The sequence below is a fragment of the Felis catus genome, chromosome B2, assembly GCF_018350175.1.
Source record: "Felis catus isolate Fca126 chromosome B2, F.catus_Fca126_mat1.0, whole genome shotgun sequence".
Classification (NCBI taxonomy): domain Eukaryota; kingdom Metazoa; phylum Chordata; class Mammalia; order Carnivora; family Felidae; genus Felis; species Felis catus.
The window spans coordinates 62,330,136-62,352,515 of record NC_058372.1 but is presented as its reverse complement, the minus strand read 5'-3'; the positions used below and the strand labels follow the sequence as shown (position 1 = coordinate 62,352,515).

The following is a 22,380-nucleotide window of genomic DNA, read 5'->3' as shown; positions in this document are numbered from 1 at the left end:
TAGGTATAGAGGATTCACTTTGTAACTTTATTTTGAAAGTTAGGAAAATATGTAACAAAAGCTTCTCAAATGAAATAGGGAATATTATTTCTAACAGAAAGAAACAAGAATAAATACAGGAGGAAAAAAATCAGAAAATTAGAATTAATTCATATTTTATAAAAGCAATATATAGCATTCCTGTCCATTAGGAAAAACACTTTGAAATACAAATAAAATTTAATTAACAATAAGAATGTAAAATAGACACAGAGAAGATTCATTCAAAATCCCTTGTAGTCCTAATCATGTACATATAATGTTATCATCTACCAAAGACACATCTATAGGGATATATAAAAACTATGTGTATGGTAGTTTAACACAAAACACAAACACAAGCTCTCATCATGAATATTCATGAATTAAGATTTATCATTGTATTTCTCCTGTTACAGTTAATCATTTCTTCCTTACATTACAACTGAAATCTTAATCTTTGATTCAGTACACTAGCAACCTAGGGTTGCCTTAATTTACTCACTTTGAATTTCATACATCTTAAATTTCATGGTTAAGACCTAGACTCAACTCAGTTATACGCCTAGTTCTTTTTTCAAGGCTTAAAGTTTAGAATTAAGTGACTAACATCACAAAAGAAGTGAAAACCAGAGTTACATCTTCAAACATGTTTATGTTTTTCTGGTAATAGGCATAAGTGTTTGTGCTTTAGTTCCAAAGTTTACTATAGCAATGCTTATGATATAATATACATAATAAATCTAGTTTTTAGGATAGAGTGAGAACCAGAGGCTGAGAGGTTAAAAATTTATATATATATACATACACACACACACACACACACACACACACACACATACACACTATATATGTGTGTGTGTATGTATGTGTGTGTGTGTGTGTGTGTGTGTGTGTATGACTCTGCTCTATGGGTGACCTTAATGAAGAATTAGCTGGACTCTGCCATCCTTATTTTCTGTGTCAGATGTTACTTTTCTGCCCAAGACTGTCAGATGAGAGACTTTCTTTAATAGGGGTTTTAACATTTATGGCTGAACTTTAAGAAATTTTTCTTCTACAAAGAGAGCCAGCTTTGTTGTCTCCTGCATTGGGCATCTGTTACTTGCTTTTAGCTTCTTCACTTCATAAAATGTCCTGCTTGGTCGAGACTGATTTGATTCATTTTATTTTAATTTTTATATACTGGTAACTAATAGTCACCATATGTGAAGAAATTCTGTGTTTAGTTCTTGCTCGAAAGAATTCAAAGTACTTTTCATTCCTTTTTATCTCTGCAGAAGCCTTTTCAGAAACTGCCAAAGTTCCCCTGTTCCAGTCCTGCAGGCTACACAGACTAAACCTTGGGTAGACACTTCAGAACTGAAGGTCATTTTTACATAAAAGCATCAGCCTAAAAATGGCCTGGCCTTACCTTACATTATACTTCTTCTATTTAAATCCAACCACATCCATTTTTTTTATGTCTAGGATGGCTTTTGAGCTACAACAGCAGAATTAAGTACTTGTGACAGAGATGGTAGAACCCACAAAGCCTAAAATCTTCACTATGTGGGCCTTTGCCCCCAATCTTACCAGCCCCTCAATTAGATTCTGAAGTATTTGTGAAAGGAGTTCTTTCCTGTACTCTTTACTCTGTTCCAATCTCACACTGAGACAAATTTTGCCTTGGTCAATGATCTTTAGTGATAACCTCAATCTTCCTCTCTTCATCCCATATTCACCCTAGAGACATATAGCCTCAAAGTTAGTATAATGGGTCAGTGAAAACTCTATTATAATCTTATCTCAAGGGCCTTTGACTTCTGTGAGAATATAATTTAAAATAATTCATTTTATGTAGGTTTTTTAAGCACTTCAATACCTTACAGTGTATTCAGAATTCATAAACATTATCAGCTCTAATTATACAATATGGTTCCCCTGTTGACATTAGCCAAACTTCTGACCAGATCACATTATGTACTAAGAGGGAGGGTGAGGTTTGATTCTAGGGGAGAAAAACAGATAATCTTCAACCTTTTTGTAAGATTCTTTGAGAATAACTTAACTTCTCAAATTCTCTTTCAGATGTTCCTGCATAAAGATAAAATCTGATTCAACTCAATCATCTCTCACCAAAGGAAGGTCTTAAAAGTGTTCTATAGTCTTTAGTCTTCTACTCAACTCCTTTCTCTCATCATAAAACAACAATATTAACACACACAAAAATTGACCTAGGTTGCAATCATTTCAAATAGACTCCTAATGTAGAAGTGGCTATACTCCTGATAATATAACAGAGCCTCATCTAACAGCCAGAGCTTGCTTCATTCATTCATTCACTCACTCATTCATTCATTCAACATTTATTAAATCTATAGCATGTATAAAGCAAGTACTAGTATAGTGGTTTTAAGGCCTACAAACAAGAGAAAAATACCACCCTTGAGAATCACAGTACAGTGGGCAAAGTTGATCAGAAAGTTAATAGTAAGCATAATGTGATTGGTGCTCACAACAGAGGTATATACCATGTTTTATGGAAGCAGAAAGGAGTGCTGATGGACTTCACTAAGATGAGTCATAAAAGCCAACACCTAAAAGGTGGTAGGAGTTTATTAGGCAACGTAAAAGTAAGTACAGAGGCACAGGGCAAGAGTGTCTCCAGTGGACATGGGATACCCTGGAAAGCACAGAGACAACTTCCTTTCCCCCAGGAGAGAGCAGAAATGGGAGACCAAAAATCTCTGATAGAGGCTATCTTAGCCTGGAAAGAGAAAGGTATGTTCATAACTCATCTACTCAAAAGGAATGCCCTTTTATTTCCCATGAAGTTAGTTTATGTACTAAAGATATCTCTGAATGTGGCTGATGTTCAGAAAATTCAGTTAATCAGGGGTGCCTGGGTGGCTCAGTCGGTTAAGCATCCGACTTTGGCTCAGGTCATGATCTCACAGTTCGTGGGTTCAAGCCCTGCATCAGGATCTGTGCTGACAGCTCAAAGCCTGGAGCCTGTTTCAGATTCTGCATCTCCCTCTCTCTCTGCCCCTCCCCCACTCACACTCTGTCTCTCTCTGTCTTAAAAATAAACATTAAAACAATTTTAAAAAATGCAGTTAAATCTCATGAGTCCTACAGACCCACCATAGAGTTCAAAGTTGGGGAATGGCATAATGGGGCATTTACTTTTTATTTAAATTTATTTTTCACAGTAATATGAAGGATGAGCTACCACAAATAAAAGCTAAATGAGCAGCCCTGTGTCAGAAGAATGTTATAGTAGTCCAACTGAGAAATCATGAAGACCAAGTCTAAAGTGGGGGTGGCAAGGATGGAGACTAGGAATCAGTCACATCAAGGAGTCTCTTTACATTGCCTGGAGAAGAGTTCTGCTGCTTGAGGATGAACGAACAGAAGGTAATCAAATTATGCCTGGCATCTCCAAAGCAACTACCAGCATTCAAGCCTGAGACTTATGATCTACTTCTCTCTGCTGAATTGATGCTCACTCTGGGACTTTTGCCCAGCTTTGGAGTTTGACCTAAGAACACACAGTGAATGTATAAACTGGTCCTTATGGTTATCTGGCTCCTGATATCTCAAACCATTTGAGAACTCCTCTTGTTAAATAGTTTCACTTTCATATTCTTTGCTTGTTTCAAACTGATCCTTCATATTGATCTTTTGCCCTATTTTGAAATTGACTTTGATAACGTGATCTTTGACTCCTAACATACAAAACTAGAAATGTATAATCAGGCGATAAGAAGGTTAAAGCGCATTGTCACATTGTGAACAAAATAATCCTTCATCGCTAGGAGCTTGGGAAAAACCAGGAAATTATCCAACCATTCTGTTCTCTGGTTAGATAAAGATTTTCAGGCATCCAAAAGAACCTTGTCAGAGCTAGTAAGATACCTCAAAATGGACTCAAATGAATCACACATAAGCTTATTACATTCAAATCCTTTTACAAACATCATAGCAAGTCAATAAATTAGATTTTAATAAATCTAAATAGGAAGCTTTAGCTTCAGCCATTAGGATCACACACACATTTGAGACATAATAAACATGCATTTGGGATATTATTGGCAGGAAATGAGTTCTATGAGAGGAATTATGAATAAGCACATTTCTTTTGAAGATTATGAACATTATTTTACACAACTTATCAAGTGAGAAGTTGCACAGTTGCTAGGTTTCAGAGTCTCTTTCACTAAAACCCAGGAACCAGATCACCTTCAAATATGCCATCAATCACTTAGAGCTTAGAAAAGGCCCTAGGAAAATACTATTTGTCACCATATTGGCTTAGATTCTGTGTAGAGTGGGAAACCCTAATCCTTATAAAACTAACTACAGTTACTAGCTTCAGAGGTATAGGCCCAAAGGATGGATTCAAATAAATGTATTTATTCATTCATCCAATAAATATTACATGCTTAATGTACTCAGACAACATGTTGGCAATAAATTTAAGAATAAATGTAACCTAGCCCTGCCCTAAAAAGAATATAGTCTGGCCAGAAACAGGTAATATAATACAAGATTGTGAGTATGCACTGGAAATCATGGAGCCCCAGAGCTGGTGTACCTAAGAGTGGAAGATAGGGAAGTGCTTCCTACAGCAGCAGGTGAGGATTGGGCTGTATCAGAGAATGAGCCAGATAAAGACATTTGGAAAATCAGGTGGGTGGAGGAGAGTAACAATGCTCCAGGCTGAAGAGTAAGCAAGGAACAAGAAATCCTAATTTTGATGAATAATTTTGACAAACCTTAAGCAGTTTGATGTTGCTGGTATGATAAAAGTCAGCAGAATAGAACAAGAATGGAGAGGTCAGCATAGGTCATGTTTAAGGTTTCTCAAATTTTATAAGCTACAGAACTCTTTCTCAACAAAATTGATTTCTGAGCCCCAGTATACTAACGTAAGAAAATTAGTGAATAGAAACCTTCATAGATAAATAAAACATTTGTCACTGCTTATGTCTGAACAGTTTGAAAATAACTTCTGTAAAGAGATGAGATAGCAGTAAATGCACAGAGAAGTGAAGTGGTGGTCAGATTTGAATTTTAGCTCTATCACTTGGGCTACAAGGTAGAGAGTGTGCTTAACAATGCTGGAAGTGGTAGACCAGTGAAGATGACTACCACCTGACAAAGGCAGAAAGCTGGCCTTGAGAAGCATGTGAAGGGTGCAACTGGCACAAGGGGGAGACTTATTGGATTTACTACATGAGGGAGGAAGAGACATTAAGGCTAACTCTCAGAGTCCCAGTATATGTAACTGGGTTGGAGCCTACAGAAAATACGTTCAATTTATATATAATGTGTTGGGTTGTGGGGCAGGGACACAAATGGTGAATTTAGTGGTGAGCAGAATTGGACAAGAGGAAGTCTGAAGCTCTGAAGAGAACACTAAATCAGATGTACATCTGAGAATCATCATGATCATCATCACCATAATTGCAGCTACTGTTTAAGGAGTGCTTTTCGAGTGCTTCATGGGTACTACCCTCATATAACATTGATGACACCTCTATAAGGGAGGCATTAACACGAAGCTAAGGTATAGAGAGGCTGAATATGATACTCAAGATCATATAACTGGGAAGTGGCAGGCTTAGGATGCTTAGACCCATCTGGCTTAAAATGCATGTTCAACTATCACCACCTGAGAGATGCAGATCTCCAGGGAAGCAGATAGAGCACTGAGTCTCAAGAAAATAGGCAGACCATTTCAGAAGGTCCCAGGAGGGACAGAATGGGTGACTCAAGACACATATTCAATATTTCTTCTCAGAAATTGAACACATACACATTCAGAGGCCAGACATGTAAGTAAATGGGGGAAGAATCTGGATCTCTAGCAGAAGAAAGTCATGGAAGAAATAGATGCATTAGAGGATGCTTCACCCAATTACAGGCATTCAAATTCAAGATTTATTTCCTTTTCTTTTAAATATTTTATTTCTAAAAGTAACATAATCCTTACAACACAAAAACATCTTCCATTAGAATGGCCACTGCCTTCTAGTTTGGTCTATATCTTTACTAATTATCTCTATACAAACTACAGAACAAAAGCAACATTTTATAAAAGGTAAATAAGCACAAGATGAAGAAATAAAACTTAGAGTATGTGACTCTTTTAAAGAGTGCTCCAACACAGAGAATTTTGGTATTTTATGCAAGACTGAATTAAAAGACAAAGCCCATTACATAATTCAATGGTCCATATATAAAGAAACATGAGATGAATTCTCCTGAATGGTACTAAGGAATGTTTACACATATGAAATAATTTGGGAAGCTTCCCTTGATAGATCAATGAGAACTTCTGCTAGGTCTCTTAAGACTAAAGTTAGTGTCTAACTTTGCCTTCTCACAATTGACTACAACTTTTCAAAATACTTATCTTTTAGGATGTCTTTTTAGGATGCCTGTAATTTATTTTATAACACTTTGGTATTCTCAGTATGATGCTATATATGTGCCAATTAGTGCAACCTTTAATTCTAGGAGCTGTCCAGAAATGCATACAACAGAGTGGTCAGCTGGCATTACATTCAAAACGGCCATACTCCAGAGATGGCAACTCCAAGTCCTTCTGATCTAGGTAGATTTGCCCATAATCAATACTTGACTCATCAACCTGAATATAAAAGGCTCGTCTTTATTGATGAACTAGTGTGTGGTTAATCACTACTGTGGGTGTGTTCATTGGCTCCCTCTGATGAAAATAAAGGCTTGAGAATATGTGGATTAGCTAACATGGTTAAACAAACACTTCTTACTCTTGATGTGACTATATGAAAGATTTCATGGAGGCCTATATCCAGCATATTTTAGAGATGGGGCCCACAGTTTTATCCCCAATCATTCTGTGTCCAGACGTTGGATTAGGAGGATTTCTGATTGAATGATGCTGACTCAAGAGCACAAAAGACTGCTTCTAGACTGTTCCTATGTCTACCTCAAGTGAATGCTGCACACAAAGTGTGGTCAAAGTACCTAAAACAACAAGGCCCTAGGATTTTCACTGAGCTTATAGAACAGGTTTGTTCCTGATTTGCTAAAACAATTATCTAAAAAATATCTAACTATATGATAGAATCTGGACTTGACTTGCTTTCAGTATAACCTGGTAGTGAGGTTGTGGGAAAGAAGCTATCTCTTAGCATTTTAAAGTTCTTGGATGGCTACTGTTGTCTAACCAAGAAAAAAAAAAGTTTTGCTAAACTTGGCTTTTATCACTTTTTAAAAAGAATTCCACGAAGTCTTTAATATCATACATCATTTCAAAGTCTTTTAGAAAGAAGCAGGTATATATTTTGTGATTAAGAAAACCATATTCTGAATATATGTTTCCAAAATAATCTTTGTTTTCTGCAAAACAGTAGGACCAAAAAGAGTCTACATGGTTCAAAAAAAAAATTGCCTACTTTAGGGTACAAAGGAAATTCTTCACAAACAATAATATTTCAGTGATATATGAACATTCTGGTTGAAATTACACAAAGATATTAGAAGGCAATGACCCTTTATGAGAAAGTGAAATATAATGAACTATAATGAAGTGAGTTATCACTAAATTGTATAAATGTATTTTAAGAGATATAAGAAATTACATTTGATTCCTTACTTTAATAATTGACTCTATAGCTTAAAGATTTGAATATATCATACTTTAAATAATGAATTATTTCAGTTTGTTTCTATCCCAACTCAAAAGAAATACTCAGTAGTGACACAACTGAGTCTATCATATTTCAACAAGCAGTTCAGAGAAAGACCCCAGTATGACACTGCAAAACTATTCTGGATCAGCACCAAATAGCAGTTTTCACACAAACTGGCCATGACAACTCTCAGAGGCAGCACCAAATAACTTGTTCATCAAGAAACTCTCACGTGTTTCCATTTTTCCAAATGAAGAATATTAAAGCATCAATCAAAACTGACCAAGGAAGTCAAAGATAGGAACCTGATCAATTACAAAATGCCCATAGCAGCAATGGAGTCCTACACACAACCTAAATAAAATGCTGTAGCCACTGATCAATATATTACCTTTTAAAAATGTAATAGGATCAATGAAGTAGGATCAATTTAATTTAATTAGCACATGATAAAATATATTATTTTCCCCAGAAACTTGGTATTGTTAAGAATGGCTGAAAACAAAATTCCATTGTTTACATTTTTCCCTTCTAGTCACAATGCATTAGTGAATTGTTCTAGGCTTGCAGAATCATCTACTCAGAGGGCAGTAAAGCAAAGTTAACATAGCATAAGAGAAAACCAGTACTTTCTCATTTTCTTCACCATTACTACCACCTACCAAACCCTCTTCCCCACAAGCGTAACTGTGGCAGCAAAAATTAGCATAGGCTATCTGGAACAAAACTACCATGATCCAAAATCACATGGAATCTACTCTGTAGTTAATTACCTGAGGCGACTATTTTTTTTAAGCCCATACCAGCCATTCTTTATAATCAGAAATGAAAAGTAAAACTAGACTTGTCTTATCCTGCCTTTGATGTTCCTAATATTTGTAAATATCAAAAAGACATCTCTATCAAAAAACAAGGACACTGAAAAGCTGGGAAAGGCAAAATGGGCAAGAATCATGTAATTTCTAGACTAGTTTCTGAATATTATTACCATTTAGACCTACACAATATGGTAGTCACTGGCTGCATATAGCTGCTGAGTACTTGAAATGCAGCTAGTCTGAACTGAGATGTATTATAAGTATGAAATACACATCAGATTCCGAGACTTAAAAATTATTACAAAATATTGTATTAAGACCCAAAAATGTTAATTGTATGTTGAAATGGCCATCTGTTGGATATACTAAGTTAAATATATTTTTAAAATTAATTATTAAAAGTAATTCTTGTTGCTTTTTTAAGCTGGCTAATATAATTATATACATAACTTGCATTTGTGGCTTACATTATATTACTATTGGATAGGAATGATTTAGACAATCATCACTGTAATATGTAGTAAACCTTGCGAAAAAGTCTACCATTGGGCTCAGCACTTGTAAAAACTTTGCCATACAGCACGAAACAGTTTTAAAAGCACATTTTGTATCGAAGATCTGGTAGTTTTCCAAATTCTAATGAGTGTTAAGAGGGTAAACAATGATAGAGCAAAGGGGGGCTTGGGTGAAAACAAAACAAAACAAAACCAAAAACTTCAAACTATGGGCTTAAGCTACCCCAGCTTGATTTTTTCTGATTCCCAACCCAATAAATAATTCCTATTTCAGAGGAAAAGCTCTACTTTTCTACCTCGAGTCTCAAGGACAAAGAATTGTAAATAGGTATTAACAAGTAAATGAGCATTTCTAAGGGATCTGAAGCCCCGCCCAGGTAAACAGTCAAAAAGGTAAGGGTGAGATGAGTAATTTAGTAATTCTTTAGGGTTTACAGTTCCATCTTTTCTCCATCTCTCCTTACTTCCCTTCACTTTTCCTCTCCTTTCCAGCTTGTACCAGTGTTTACACCCACTTTCTCAGATGTTGGCTATTTTGTACATTTCTTTCTCTTCTCCTAATTCCGTCTGGCATCTTCCTCACCTTTGGTCTTTATCCTTTCTTCTTGTTTTCCCTTTTCATATTCTTATATATGTTTGTTTGTTTGTTTTAATTCATGTTATAGTCCTAAATAGGAGAAAAACTAAATATTCAAGTACATGAAAGTACTTTTTCACTTCCACAGGGCCCTTTATTGGGTTGTTAACTGTTTTTGTTTTGTCCTTCAGGGTTAGTGATTCCCCCTTGGGTTCTCCCCCTGGCCTAGACCAATATGGTTCAAGAAGAAATCCTATCGGAATCACCTAAAGAACTTCCTAGGCCCTACCTACCCAGATCCAAAATCAGATTCTTTGGATTCTTTGGTGGGAATCAGCAGTTTTAGGAGCGGAGATTAGCAAAATAGACTGGCTATAATTCTTCACATTGATACCTGTCCTACAAAAATCTGATCTATCAAAAAAAGACATGCTGAAAAGTGTATTAGATTTTTTTTTAATTATAGCTTCTAAAAAAGTTCAATAACTGGCTTTAGCACTTGACAATAAAAAAGCTGAAAAAAACAACAGGCCTGGATTAATCAACAAATATTATCGAAGCAATGTTTACCAGAATTCCTTTGAGATTGGGGTAAATTAAAGATTGCTATATGGGTTTCTTGCAATGCATTCAGAGTAGTTTAGTAAAGAGAGCTGACAGTCATGTCTGGAAAAAAACATGATCATTCAATTCAAGTCAGTTCTTGTAAATAGGACCTATACTTTTACATTCTGCTGAAAGTAACTGTTCACCTAAAGAACTGCAATGGTGGTTAAGTATCAGTGCTTTTTGGTTAAGTAAAGCTTTTTGAAAAGCATAAAATCTAGTGTTTTTAGCTAATACTGTCTTCAATTATTGCAATAGGTAATTTTTGGGTAGATGTTCATGTTCTACGTTATACTTGTAAGCATTTTATAGTTGGCTTTTAGGAATCAGTGTGTTAATAAAGTAGACCAAAACAGGGGCAATTCTATTTGCAATTAGGATAATGAATCAAAATTTGTGCTTTTGATGTTCCAAGGCTTTGAACTCACAGAGCTTTGATATAATACTTAACAAACATATTTTTACTATTATAAACAGCCTCTCAATCCCCAGGAAATTAAGCCAAGGGAATGTATTTCTAGTCTAGATTAGGCAATACTTTTATTTAGTAAGCAATGAAATAATTTTGTTTTTAAAAATAATTTTTATCAGAAGTTCTCCATTTTATCTAGAATGTTTAGATTTTTAATAATCAACTTTTATGTCAAAACATAAACACACATATAGAATCAGAATAATTACCAGTCATACCTTATTATGTGTCTGAGTCTGTCCAACCAGTATGAGGATGTTGGATGAGATGATAGACAGGCAGAAGTTAATTAGAATTATAGACCTCTCAGAGCGTATGTACCTAGCCAGAAAGAGAGAGAGTGTTCAACTTTAAAATTCAGAAGATGAAGAATTATGAATTATGCAAATTGGTGAAATTCATCCAGAAAAGAAACACTAAAATATATCCTTCATAGAATAAAGTATATGAAAAACTTTTTTTAATAAAGATTATTCTTAGAAACCCAATTTTATAGTGACATGGCATGTCCTAGAGTCCTTTAGAATAATTTTTTTTCTTTAGACATTAGTGTAGACAACATGGCATTTCTAACAGAGTCTAAGTGGTACATCTGTTATCAATATAATTTTTTACTAAAAATATAAAATTTCTTGGAAATATATCAATTACTATAATTACCATTATTTATATGTATATATAATATGCTTATTATCATATAAAATCAATAGAAAATCTGAGAACCAAAAGGAAAAAAATCCCACATAGATTCTCAAGTATTCCTTTGTTTCTAGAAAGCAGCCATTACTTTCATGAAACCATGAACACTCATCTACCATTTCATACACTCAAATATTTTTATGTCATCTTCTACTCTTTATATTTTTCTTTTCTAATTGTTCCAAAAGCAAACCAAAACCAAAACCAAAACCAAACCAAAACAAAATAAAACAAAGCAAAAAAAACAAAAAACTTAATCTTCATCTCCAAAAACTAGTCCAATCCACAAATGATAATTCACCACCAGGCTGGAAAATTACTTGGTGTCTGCCATGTTTATATACAGTTTATATACAGTCTGTTATATAATTTTTACATGCACCAAGAATGTAAGCCACAGAGAAAACGGATGAGAATCAAGTGTTCTACCAGCTGCTTACCCTGAAAGGGTAACAGTTATTTTGCTCTACTGTACCTTACGGTAAATTACTGAGTGACAGTAACAAAAAGACATACTTGTACTTGCTGTGTGTTTGAGACTGTTCAATTTGTATTAGAACATGGAATCACTCTCCACAGCAGGTGTGGGCTTTCCTGTGCAGTGTCAGATGGGGGTGCCAGAGATCTGGAGGCACTCTTTGGAAAGTAAAATCTATCAAAGTTTCTTCTCTATCTCTGTCTTTGAGGAATATTTAGGCAGAAGCCTCACATTCCATCATATATTTCAGAAGAGAAAGCAAAACGAAAACAGAAGTAACAATAAAATGCAAAAAGCAATTTCTCAGTATGAAAAAATTTCCTTTCTTCATAAAACAAACCCAAATAGGAATAACCTAGGACAATTCTCAATACAAAATGTCCTCAAGAGTTGCTTAACCTTGTCCCTGCATCATCGCTATCTAAAAATATAATAAACCACACACTGGGAAGCTAAAGACATCATCAAATATTAAGTTGTTTCTTCTTTCGTGAGTGGGAGATATAACACATAAAGTTTAAGGGCTGCAAAAAATTGACCCTTTATATGTAAATGGCTTTCATGACAACATAAGCACACAGATGACATTATTAAAAGGGTTTCAGTGATATCATTTGCTCTGTAAATAGGAAAATCATGGTGATCAAAGACCCAGACTGACCACCGTGAAGAGTCTTCAGATGTTTCTGTTATTCATCAATACTGAGTCACATTATTGCTTTAAAAATTTCTATAAAATGTCTCAACTTCCAAAACTTTTTATAAACATATTTGGGGTTTTAAACAAAATTTGTAAATGCATCATTTCAATACACGGATTAAAAAGATATGCTCAGGTGTTCTTAGATGTAATAATATAACTCTACAGAACATATTTGTAAATGAAGAGAACATAACTTAGTGTATTAACTTTTTGATGGACATTTCTAATGAACTATAAGGGATACCAATTTTCAAAATACTATCTTATATATAAAATAATTCTGATGTTCATACATCTTGCAAATCATTGGAAAATTTAAAAATTTATACTTTTTAATTAGAAAAAAAAACATGAGTATTACCATACAGTAATACCATCCAGTAATGTAAGGTAAATTTAATGTTTATAAAATTCATTAAATTTGTCACGCTACAAGATTCATGCAATAATTTATGAATCTTGAAACTTCTATAAATCTATTAATATTATTTCCATCATTCTATTCATAGAGAATGAGTTGATTAGCAACTAAATTTTAGGAATCAAAATTTATGTTGTTTCTTAGTACTGTCTTCTAAATTTCTCAGTTTCACATCAAGTTTTAATAGATCCTTTCAGGTGTTTGAGTAATTCTTAGAAAACTCATAGGTGATTTCTCTGGATTTTCTGGATTAAAGAAAACTTTATTACAGACTAATTAATCCTGTATTTCCTTATATATCATTTATACTGGCAGTGGTTTTGCTAGTTTGACTATAAGTATTGAGAGGAGAAAAGAAGGTGGAATTGGTGACTGAACCCTAAGTATTGAGAAATGGAACTTAGTTCTAAATACTTCAGTGAGTATGAATTATGACGCAGTTGTGATTACCTAACGTCCTGGCCCTTAAACACTGCCTCATTTTCTGAAAAGTGCCATTTAGGTAATTGTGGAAGACAAAGGTGTCTTTTTCCCAGCCTTTGTGCATTTTGTTCTTGTATTACCAGGGCAATGTCTGCTTGATTGACCAATGAAGCCTGGGTTCTATTGTCTGCAACGCCGTGCCTAGGCCATTCCATGGGACTGGCCATATTTTATCAGATAGTCTCACTCTGTCAGTGTTTTACTACCAGATAACTCCTCCACAGGAAGGCAGAACCTCTATTATGTACCTATGTCAATGGAGCAAGAATGTGTACATATTTTGCTTGAAGCATGAAAATTTTAGTATCTCTGACAATTTAATATCCTGGAAATTTAATTCTTATCCTCAAAAGAATATAAAATATGATGGACAACAATTAGTTTTTTGAAAGGATGTTCAATGAAATGACATTTCTTTATTAAATTATAATTACTTTTTCAACTGAATTGTTCTTAAGTAACAGTAAACCACAAGGACTAGCTACTTGTGCAACTTTAATATTACAAGTTTTCAGGAAATAATATACAATTATCTAGTTACTAATATAACAACCAATTAGGGGACTTTTTTAATAATCAAGATGGATATAAAAATGTCTCACACTTAATTTAAATCCATTTGGAAGTTTGGCCATTTGGTTAGGTACAGTTTACCAATATGTGAACAGATATAATATAATGTCTAAAATACACAGGTCTAATTTTTATTAATAGAACACATCTTAGAGAAATACTAAATTTCCATGCACTATCAAGCAGATGCAATTTCAAATACTGTAGAACAAAGTTTTTCAATTACATGCCCTTGTTTATGTATTTTTCACTTGTAATCAGTTTGCCAAAATATGACTTTTTGGAAACATTCAACCACAAGACTTTCCTATAGCATTGTGGTATTTGTGTATTAATAATACAGAAGATTTACTCATTGTCTGGGATATAATGAAAGCATGTGCTTAAATTCTTAAGTTTAAAACTTAAAACTTAAGAATTTATATAACAGAGATATTACTTTGGCTGTACCAATTAAACTCTAAAGCTCAATGGCAATTGAGATAAATAGAAACAAACAGACTAAACTTGGAGTATTACGGATACCATGTTTGAGGATAAGCAACTTGTTGAAAGCTACCATCATTTGAATTGGGAAGGAAAGTGTGTCTGTTCTGTTTATTTTCTCATCATAGGCAAATACAGAGAAGAAATTTAGTAAGAACTTTTATTATTATTATATTTATTTATTTATTTATTTATTTATTTATTTATTATTAAGCTCATTTATTATGGCTCAATCACTGCAATAACTCTGCTCTAAAAATACTTCTTTCAGTAAATTAAAAAGGAGACATAATGATGATCATATTGCCAGGTTTAATCTGAGTAACAGAGCATTCCAGTGCAAGTGCTTTAATTGATTACATACCTCCATAATGCTGCATAGACAACTGCGAGGGTGATCAAGGCCAAGCAAGAAAGGCCACTGCCTACTATTAGGGTAACTGAAGGTGTACCAGAGGATTCCATGATCTGTAAATTAAAGAAAAGAAACAAAAAAAGGAGAGATAACGTTTTCATAAATTGAAATAACTTCTAGACTCAGCAAAACTACCCTATCCTACTCAAAAACAGCCGATAGAGTTGTTATAGTTACCAGATAATTACCCAGTAACCACTCAGTTCCTATATTCTCAACCTCTAAAATGACTAATTCTAGCTCCCCCCTCTCTCCCACTGTGAAGTAATAAAGGCCTGAGAGTTTTAAATGCTTGATTATGGCATACTACCCACTATGGTTTTCTACAACAAATTACTAAAACTAAAACTATGGTGAATATTCACATGTTAAATTTTCTCTAGCTGAAATTTGAAGCAGCATTCATTTTTATTCAACAACTATAGTTCAGTTATTTCACAGTATGTTTTTGGGTAAAATTTACTTTGATCTTCTCATTTATAACTCATTGCTTCCCCAATCTGGTGCCTAGATATTGAAAATTGTTCAAACTTTCTGACTTTTGACAACTTTGTTCTCAGTCAAGTATTCTCTTATTTAATTTCACTTGCTTGGCCTCTAAGGATATAGAAGAAAATCAGATTTCAAAATCAGGAACTTAAAACATATTTTGTGGGTTTTTTTTCTATATTTCTAACGAAATATGCAGAGATGATTTTCATAATGCCAGTATCAGTCCCTGAAATACATGACCTTGACAAATAAGCCTTATATATTTTGAAACATATATAAAGATTATAAGCAGTCACTGATTTGAGAGGTTTCTTTCTTTAGACACTAACATGATACTAACTAATGAAATCTATTGTTTTTCTTATTTTTAATACTGGAAGTTTGAAGAAATACACTTTAAGATCAAGTGTATTCCAAACCTTAGGTATGCACATTAAATTATATTATGTATTTCTGTCATCAAAATAAGTAAGAAGAGTGAGGCATATTTAGGCCAAATTTAGACAGAAAGTCACATTCATCTAAATAATTATTTTCAATATTTCAATTTTTGAAATAATCTTCAAACTGTGTTTTATGAGGATATTATTTTTCTTTTAGATAGTTTATGCAGCTGTCTATTTCAGAAACTAGTTTTTTACAAGCCTATACACTTTTAAGGAATGATTTTACAGTTTCAGGCAGTCTGTGCTTTCATGAAAACTTCATTTGTTTTTTTTAAAAATAAATATCCAAGGACACCCCCAGAAAACCTGTACTGAAAATACCCAATGCAGATATGCAATATGTTTGGCTTATAGTGTCTGGGGTCTTCATTCTATTACCAACAGTATTCTCACAAATTCCCCAGACCAGCTTTTCAGTTCCAAAATAAAGGTTAAGTTGGCAATTATTTTTATTTGAAAGTTTGCAGCATATTAGTAATATGATGGAGTACATCCTCAAAACTATACTGCAGAAATTTCAAGTTAGAAGACATAAAATTGAGTAGTATTTAGTTATAACACACCAACTAGAATTCATTTTACCAAGCTACTGAAGCTAAGGAGGAGACGAACCCAATTTTGCCACCCTGCAACATTTTCCATTTCCCCTTTTAAAATGCAGTTCCCTGGAGAAACCCTCGCCACAATGTCCCTGCCTTTGCATTAAAGCCTTGTTTTCCCTTTGTTACTTACTATTTCTCTAGGTTGCTGAGCCAAAATGGCGAAGGTAGAGAGACGATCACATAAGCATTTCGTATGGGATGCATCGGTAAGCACAGTTTTACATCCCTGGGTGGACCACGTTCCCAAAGACTCGTTCCTGCAAAGGGGGGGTGGGGGGGAGATCGGGATAAATACGCCTGACGGCCAAATCCGTAAAGAAGAAAATGCAGTTTAATTGAGAGAATCGTCTACTGTAATTCCCGTCAGGAAAAAAAAAATCTACTTGTTGTTGAACAGAACGTAATTTAGATGCATCTCCAGTAATGCAAAGCGAGAGTGTTTGGAAAAAGCAAGCAGGAGCGTGCAGAAGAGCTGTCCAGCGCCGGAGGTGCTGAAACCGGGACTAGCTCTGTCCAGCCCTCTGCGAGGAACAGCAGCGGCGGTGGCAGCACGAGCAGCCGCCAGAGCGTTGGCAGCCACTTCCTATGCTCATCGGATCGTTTCAAACACTCAGAGTGTAAAGAGGCTTTTCAGATTTTCATACCAGCTCTGATTCTCGTCCGTATTTTTGGATCGTGAACGCTGGATTTTAAAATGCGGATTTCTCTGAAAAGCCTGTCTAAAAGGTTATATAGCTTGGGTTGGGTGATAGGATCTTTTCCTTTGCTGGTTAGGGATTTTTCCTCCCTTTAGAATTAGCTGCTGTGAAAATTTCACCCTGGAAACGGGAAGCAGCAGCAGCGGCATCAGCTGGTTACGACTCTCATTGCCTTTGCCTGGTATCCAGGGGAGGGGTAGGTTTCAGACATAAGCTTCCCACTCCACACTTCATTCAGCCCAACACGCCTCTGAAACCCTTGACATTTCTTCCCCTGACCTGCCTCTCTGCCCTGGAGTAGAAACACTAAGCTAACACCAAGTCTGCTAAAACATTTGGAAGAATAACCATACCCCAAAGTCCGGTAGGAAGGGGGAAAGAGGGCCTGCTTCAATTTTGCCTTTGGTCTAGTCATTCAAAATTCTAAAGCATATGGTTTATTTCCCACCCCAGCAGAACAATAAAAATGGTATCAACCTACGCTTTCTTAGTAGGGGGATAAGATGGGGGGAGAACCCTTCCACCCCCAACTGAGCTACTCTACAGGAAGAGGAAGAAAAGAAAAAGAAAAAAAAAAAGCTACAGAGTTCAACCAATCAACTTTATTACCATTACACGTGTTATATACTGAATGCACCAATTTTCACCTCCCCTCCCCCAGGTATGGAAACTCTCTAGCAAACCTGTGTATGTGTGTGTTTTAATTTCAAACCACGTTATTATCTGTGTTAAAAACTACTCTAAAATTTGAAGAAATAACACATAATTTTGATAGGATACTTTTGATTTCACCTACTCTATCCTTGAATGCCTAAAGCTACTGGGTTAAATATGTATGCAGTATATTTCTGAGAGATTTCAATGAGAGAGGCTTTTCTGTGACAGTTGAACCTCCAAGATGAGCTACAGAATATAATTCACACTATGCTTTTTGGTATCTAGAAGCAATGTTTCTAGTATTTGTGATTTTTGTATCATTAATATTCATGACTCAAAATACTCTTAATTATAAAATCTTTTAAGAAGGAATACACTGCATTTGAGGAGGACTACATAAAATATTTACCTAAGTTCAGCCAAAGAATTTTAAGTATTACCAATTCAAAATTAGGAGGTCTCTTTTCTTTCTCATGATGTCATGCAGCCATGACAAATTTAAAAATATATATCAGTTATACCTTCAACCAACTGCAACAGTATTAAATTTCAGTTCTTCCTAACCATAGCAGCACTTCAATTTATTTCATTAACTATCTGTCTTCTATCTTCTTGAGACAAACAGTTAAGGCCAAATGAAAAACATTTATCTTAGTTGATTAAAGTTTAAAGAAGAAAGATATAGTTAAGGGAATCTGACGTGTTTTAAAACATAACCTCTGCATTATTCAGCCTGGATGGCAGCTCTACTTTAATGCTTTATCTGTGCTTTCAAGATGGAGTCTAGTACTTAAACTTTTCACATTATGTAGCTATGACAAATAAAACAAAGTCTTAATAAGGAAAAACTTTACTGTAAATAAGACCTCATATGAGACAGTTATATATTTATATCCAGGTAATGAAAGTTTGTTTACTCAAGAAAATATTAGCATCACTAAACTTTGGCTGTCAGATATAAAGTCTATGTTCAATACGCTTCTAGACTCCGAAGATCATGTAAATTTTATATGACATCTTAAGAAAAGTAGGTCAATTTAGTCTGTTTTGTTTGTACAATGATTGCATTGCTGACCTAGACCAGCCTCAGGCAAAACTGGAAAGTAAGTGACACCAGTCTCACTCCACCCCAAGCATGAAATGCTTCAAATCTCACGGATCCCCTCTTCATGTGCACCTTCCTAAGGCTACTACCTAGCCTATGTCCCTACATTCCTTTGTAATTATTTTCCCTTTGTTGAATTTATGTGATTAAACTAATAATAATATGAGTGACTGAGTATAGTATAATGTGCACTTCCTGGTTTAAAACAAGGTATAAAATACAAAATAATGCATCTGATAGGAGAACATCAGGATTTGGAGATGAGTAGTGGAGAAGATATTGAAAGGTCAGAGGCAATTACACAACTTCTACATTTGGTAGAAGCTGAGCAAAAAAACATGATGCCATTCTCATACTATACTTTATATTATTTCATAAAACCTCTTGATATTTTAAAACCATATAAACTCTTATAAATTAGTTTTTAAATACAAGCATACATGTCATTATTATTACAAAACCTATAGTATGTGTCATTTGTATTTTCAAACATTTTATAGCTTATTCCTACTATACAAAATTCTTTGAAAGCATGGTACATGTGTCTGATTGATTTCAGGGAGACCTTGTAAAGCAAACTGATATTTGGTAGAGCTAATGTGAAGCAAAATACTTCCCCAGTCTGCAAAGAACAAGATTTTCAAACATGTGGACTATTCCAGCAGTCATATTATCCTTTCAATGTCATAGTTTTGCATGTTATGATTAATGGTTTATCTGTGAATTGTTTTTAGTTGCTAACTCCAGGTTTCCATCAATAAGGCAAACAAATACAACAAAATATGTATGAACAGTAAAGATATAATAAGGAAAACAGACTGATGATGTCAGAAGTGAACACAGAATGATGATACAGATATACATATTATTCTGAAAATCAAATATTTCCTTTTAACAATGTCTTTTCTGGGCATTAAAATTTATTTCAAATAGCTTTCAAAAATAACTAGGCCTGCAGAAATTCCATACAGCCAGCACATTCTTTGTTGGTTACACCTACATTCACCCATGTTAGCTGTTAGCTGTCATCTGTACCTCTTCTCCTTCTTCCTATTATTAGGCTGGCTAAAAGAAGAGTCTGCCTGGACAAAGTATTCAAACGTACATACCCACAAGCACAGAATTCTGTGAAAATATGAGACACAAAATCCATTACTTTCTAGCTTAATATTTATTTGAGACCTTTCCCAAATTTCCTAACAATCTATCTGCTTTCTTTTTGGATCTGAATATATCATTGGGTTCTTGATTTCATGGGAGTTTTAAACAATATAACATGTGACTATTTATTAGTACTTAAGATTACAGAAAAAATTATCTGTTCCCTGTGACAAAGTTGCTTAGTAAAACCTGATAGAAAAAACTTAGTGACACATTTCACGAAATCAAACTTTTACCTTTTAACATATCAATACAACCAGGCATTTCACTTGAATCATTCTTTTATAAAACTGTCTATTCTGTTTCATAATAAATCAATGCATAAAGTATTTATTATGAATAAGTTATACACTTTAGGAGATTTATTATCTTTTAGGATATTAATACTCCATTTCTCCAAAATCAACATAGATACAACGACAATTCAAAAAAATCTACACACAACCTCTGAGTATACTATTTTTACAATGAATGTGTACTGAAAGAAAGCAATTGTTTTCCATCATAATGGTCATTAATATCTAAAAATTAGTTGAATCTGTATTTTTAAATTTTTTATTTATATTTAAAAATTATTTGGAGAGAAGAGAGCAGAGAGAGAGAGAGAGAGAGAGAGAGAGAGAGAGAGAAGAGGGGGAGGAAAGAGAGAGAGTGAGGGAGAGGGGGGAGAGAGAGAGAGAGAGAGAGAGAGAGAGAGAGAGAGAGAGAGAGAATCCAAGCAAGCTCTACACTGAAAGTGCCCTGACATGGGGCTCATTCTCATGAACTGTGAGATCATGACCTGAGCTGATATCAAGAGTGGGATGCTTAACTGACTGAGCCACCCAGGTGCCCCTGTACTATTTTAATGTATATGTTACACCCAAATAAATGATGTATATATGGCTCTTGGTGTAAATTACTCCCATAGAACAGAAAATTTTGAAGTACAAATGAGAAAATATTCTCAATTTTGTGTTGAAACAGTATTTGAGGGTAATTTCTACTTTTTAGGCCATACAAAAACTGAAAATATTGTTATCTCTAGCAATTGTTACTATGTCAAAACACAATGAATATAAAATTAGAAAGTTTTGGCAAAAGTAACCTTAATGATCATCTAGTCCATTGGTTTTCTACACTTGATTCCATTAATCTGGAGTCCTTTAAAAATTAAGCTCTAGCGTGGGCCCTGGGCATTATTACTTTTCTAATGCTCCCCAGATGATTCAAGTGTGCACCCAGGGTTGAGAATCACTGATCTATCCCAACCACTTAGTTTTATAAGACAAGTAAAGTACAGTGAATTTAGGAAACTTGTTTTAAGTCAGACTGAGAGGCAAAGTTGGGTTTCTCACTTCCATACTAGAGGTTTTCAATGCTAAATTTTAATTGCAATCTGTTTTAGAACAGAATGTAACATGTCCTATGAAGTTATAAGAATGTCATGCATATTTACACTTGCAAGCATTGTTGCACTACTGTCACAGTTTTAACAAACTGAGTTATCAATGGAGAAAGTTAGCAAAAGGTAGATAGATTGTCATACTCTATGGTTTATAACCTATATTTAAGTAATATATCCTATGATACATTAAATAAAAACATTGATTTTATACCAATTTTTCATTATGTGAAACTTCTAATATCTCTTTAGTGAGATCATTTACTGTTTGGGTGATACAGTAAAAGTTAAATTGCAAATTCTGAGGGGCACCTGGGTGGCTCAGTTGGTTAAGCATCAGACTTCAGCTCAGGTCATGATCTCACAGTTCGTGGGTTCAAGCCCCACGTCCAGCTCTGTGCTGACATCCCAGAGCCTGGACCCTGTTTCGGATTCTGTATCTCCCTCTCTTTCTCTGCCCCTCCCTTGTTTGCTCTCTCTCTGTGTCTCTCTCTCTCTCTCTCTCTCTAAAATAAACATTAAAAAAATTAAATTGCAAATTCTGAGAACACAATAATGGGTTACAGTTGTAAGTTCTTTTTCCTTCTAAAAATATTCTCTGTATTATGATTCAATTGTTATTCAAAATTATTTTATGTCAATCATAATGGTGTCTGTATATAATATTATATACTAGTGTGTGTGTGTGTTTGTGTGTGTGTATCACAATAAATAAAGATTAACACCCACATAAAGCATATATACTTCATTCACTAGGATGAAATTTAGAAGCAGGTACTTTGCTACCACCAGAAAGAGCACTTATCATCCATCATACTGGGCCTGGAATCAATAGTAATGCCTCTACCAAAATACTAGATTTCTAATTTGTTATAGAGAAATGAAGTAGTTCCAGGAATACTCT

The 22,380-nt window shown here is 34.5% G+C and overlaps 1 protein-coding gene across 4 annotated transcripts in view; it reads right to left on the bottom strand.

Annotated features, from left to right (window-relative positions):
• The window catches only part of ADGRB3 (adhesion G protein-coupled receptor B3), a 728,500-nt gene that overhangs the window by 147,538 nt on the left and 558,582 nt on the right, over positions 1–22,380 (bottom strand). For all 4 annotated transcript variants that reach the window (XM_011282405.4, XM_011282404.4, XM_006931831.5 and 1 more), the window contains 3 exons: positions 16,602–16,728; positions 14,881–14,984; positions 10,892–10,994 (listed from right to left, as the gene is read on the bottom strand). In XM_011282405.4, the coding sequence (XP_011280707.1) occupies positions 10,892–10,994; positions 14,881–14,984; positions 16,602–16,728 (334 nt within the window). The remainder of the gene's footprint in view (positions 1–10,891; positions 10,995–14,880; positions 14,985–16,601; positions 16,729–22,380) is intronic.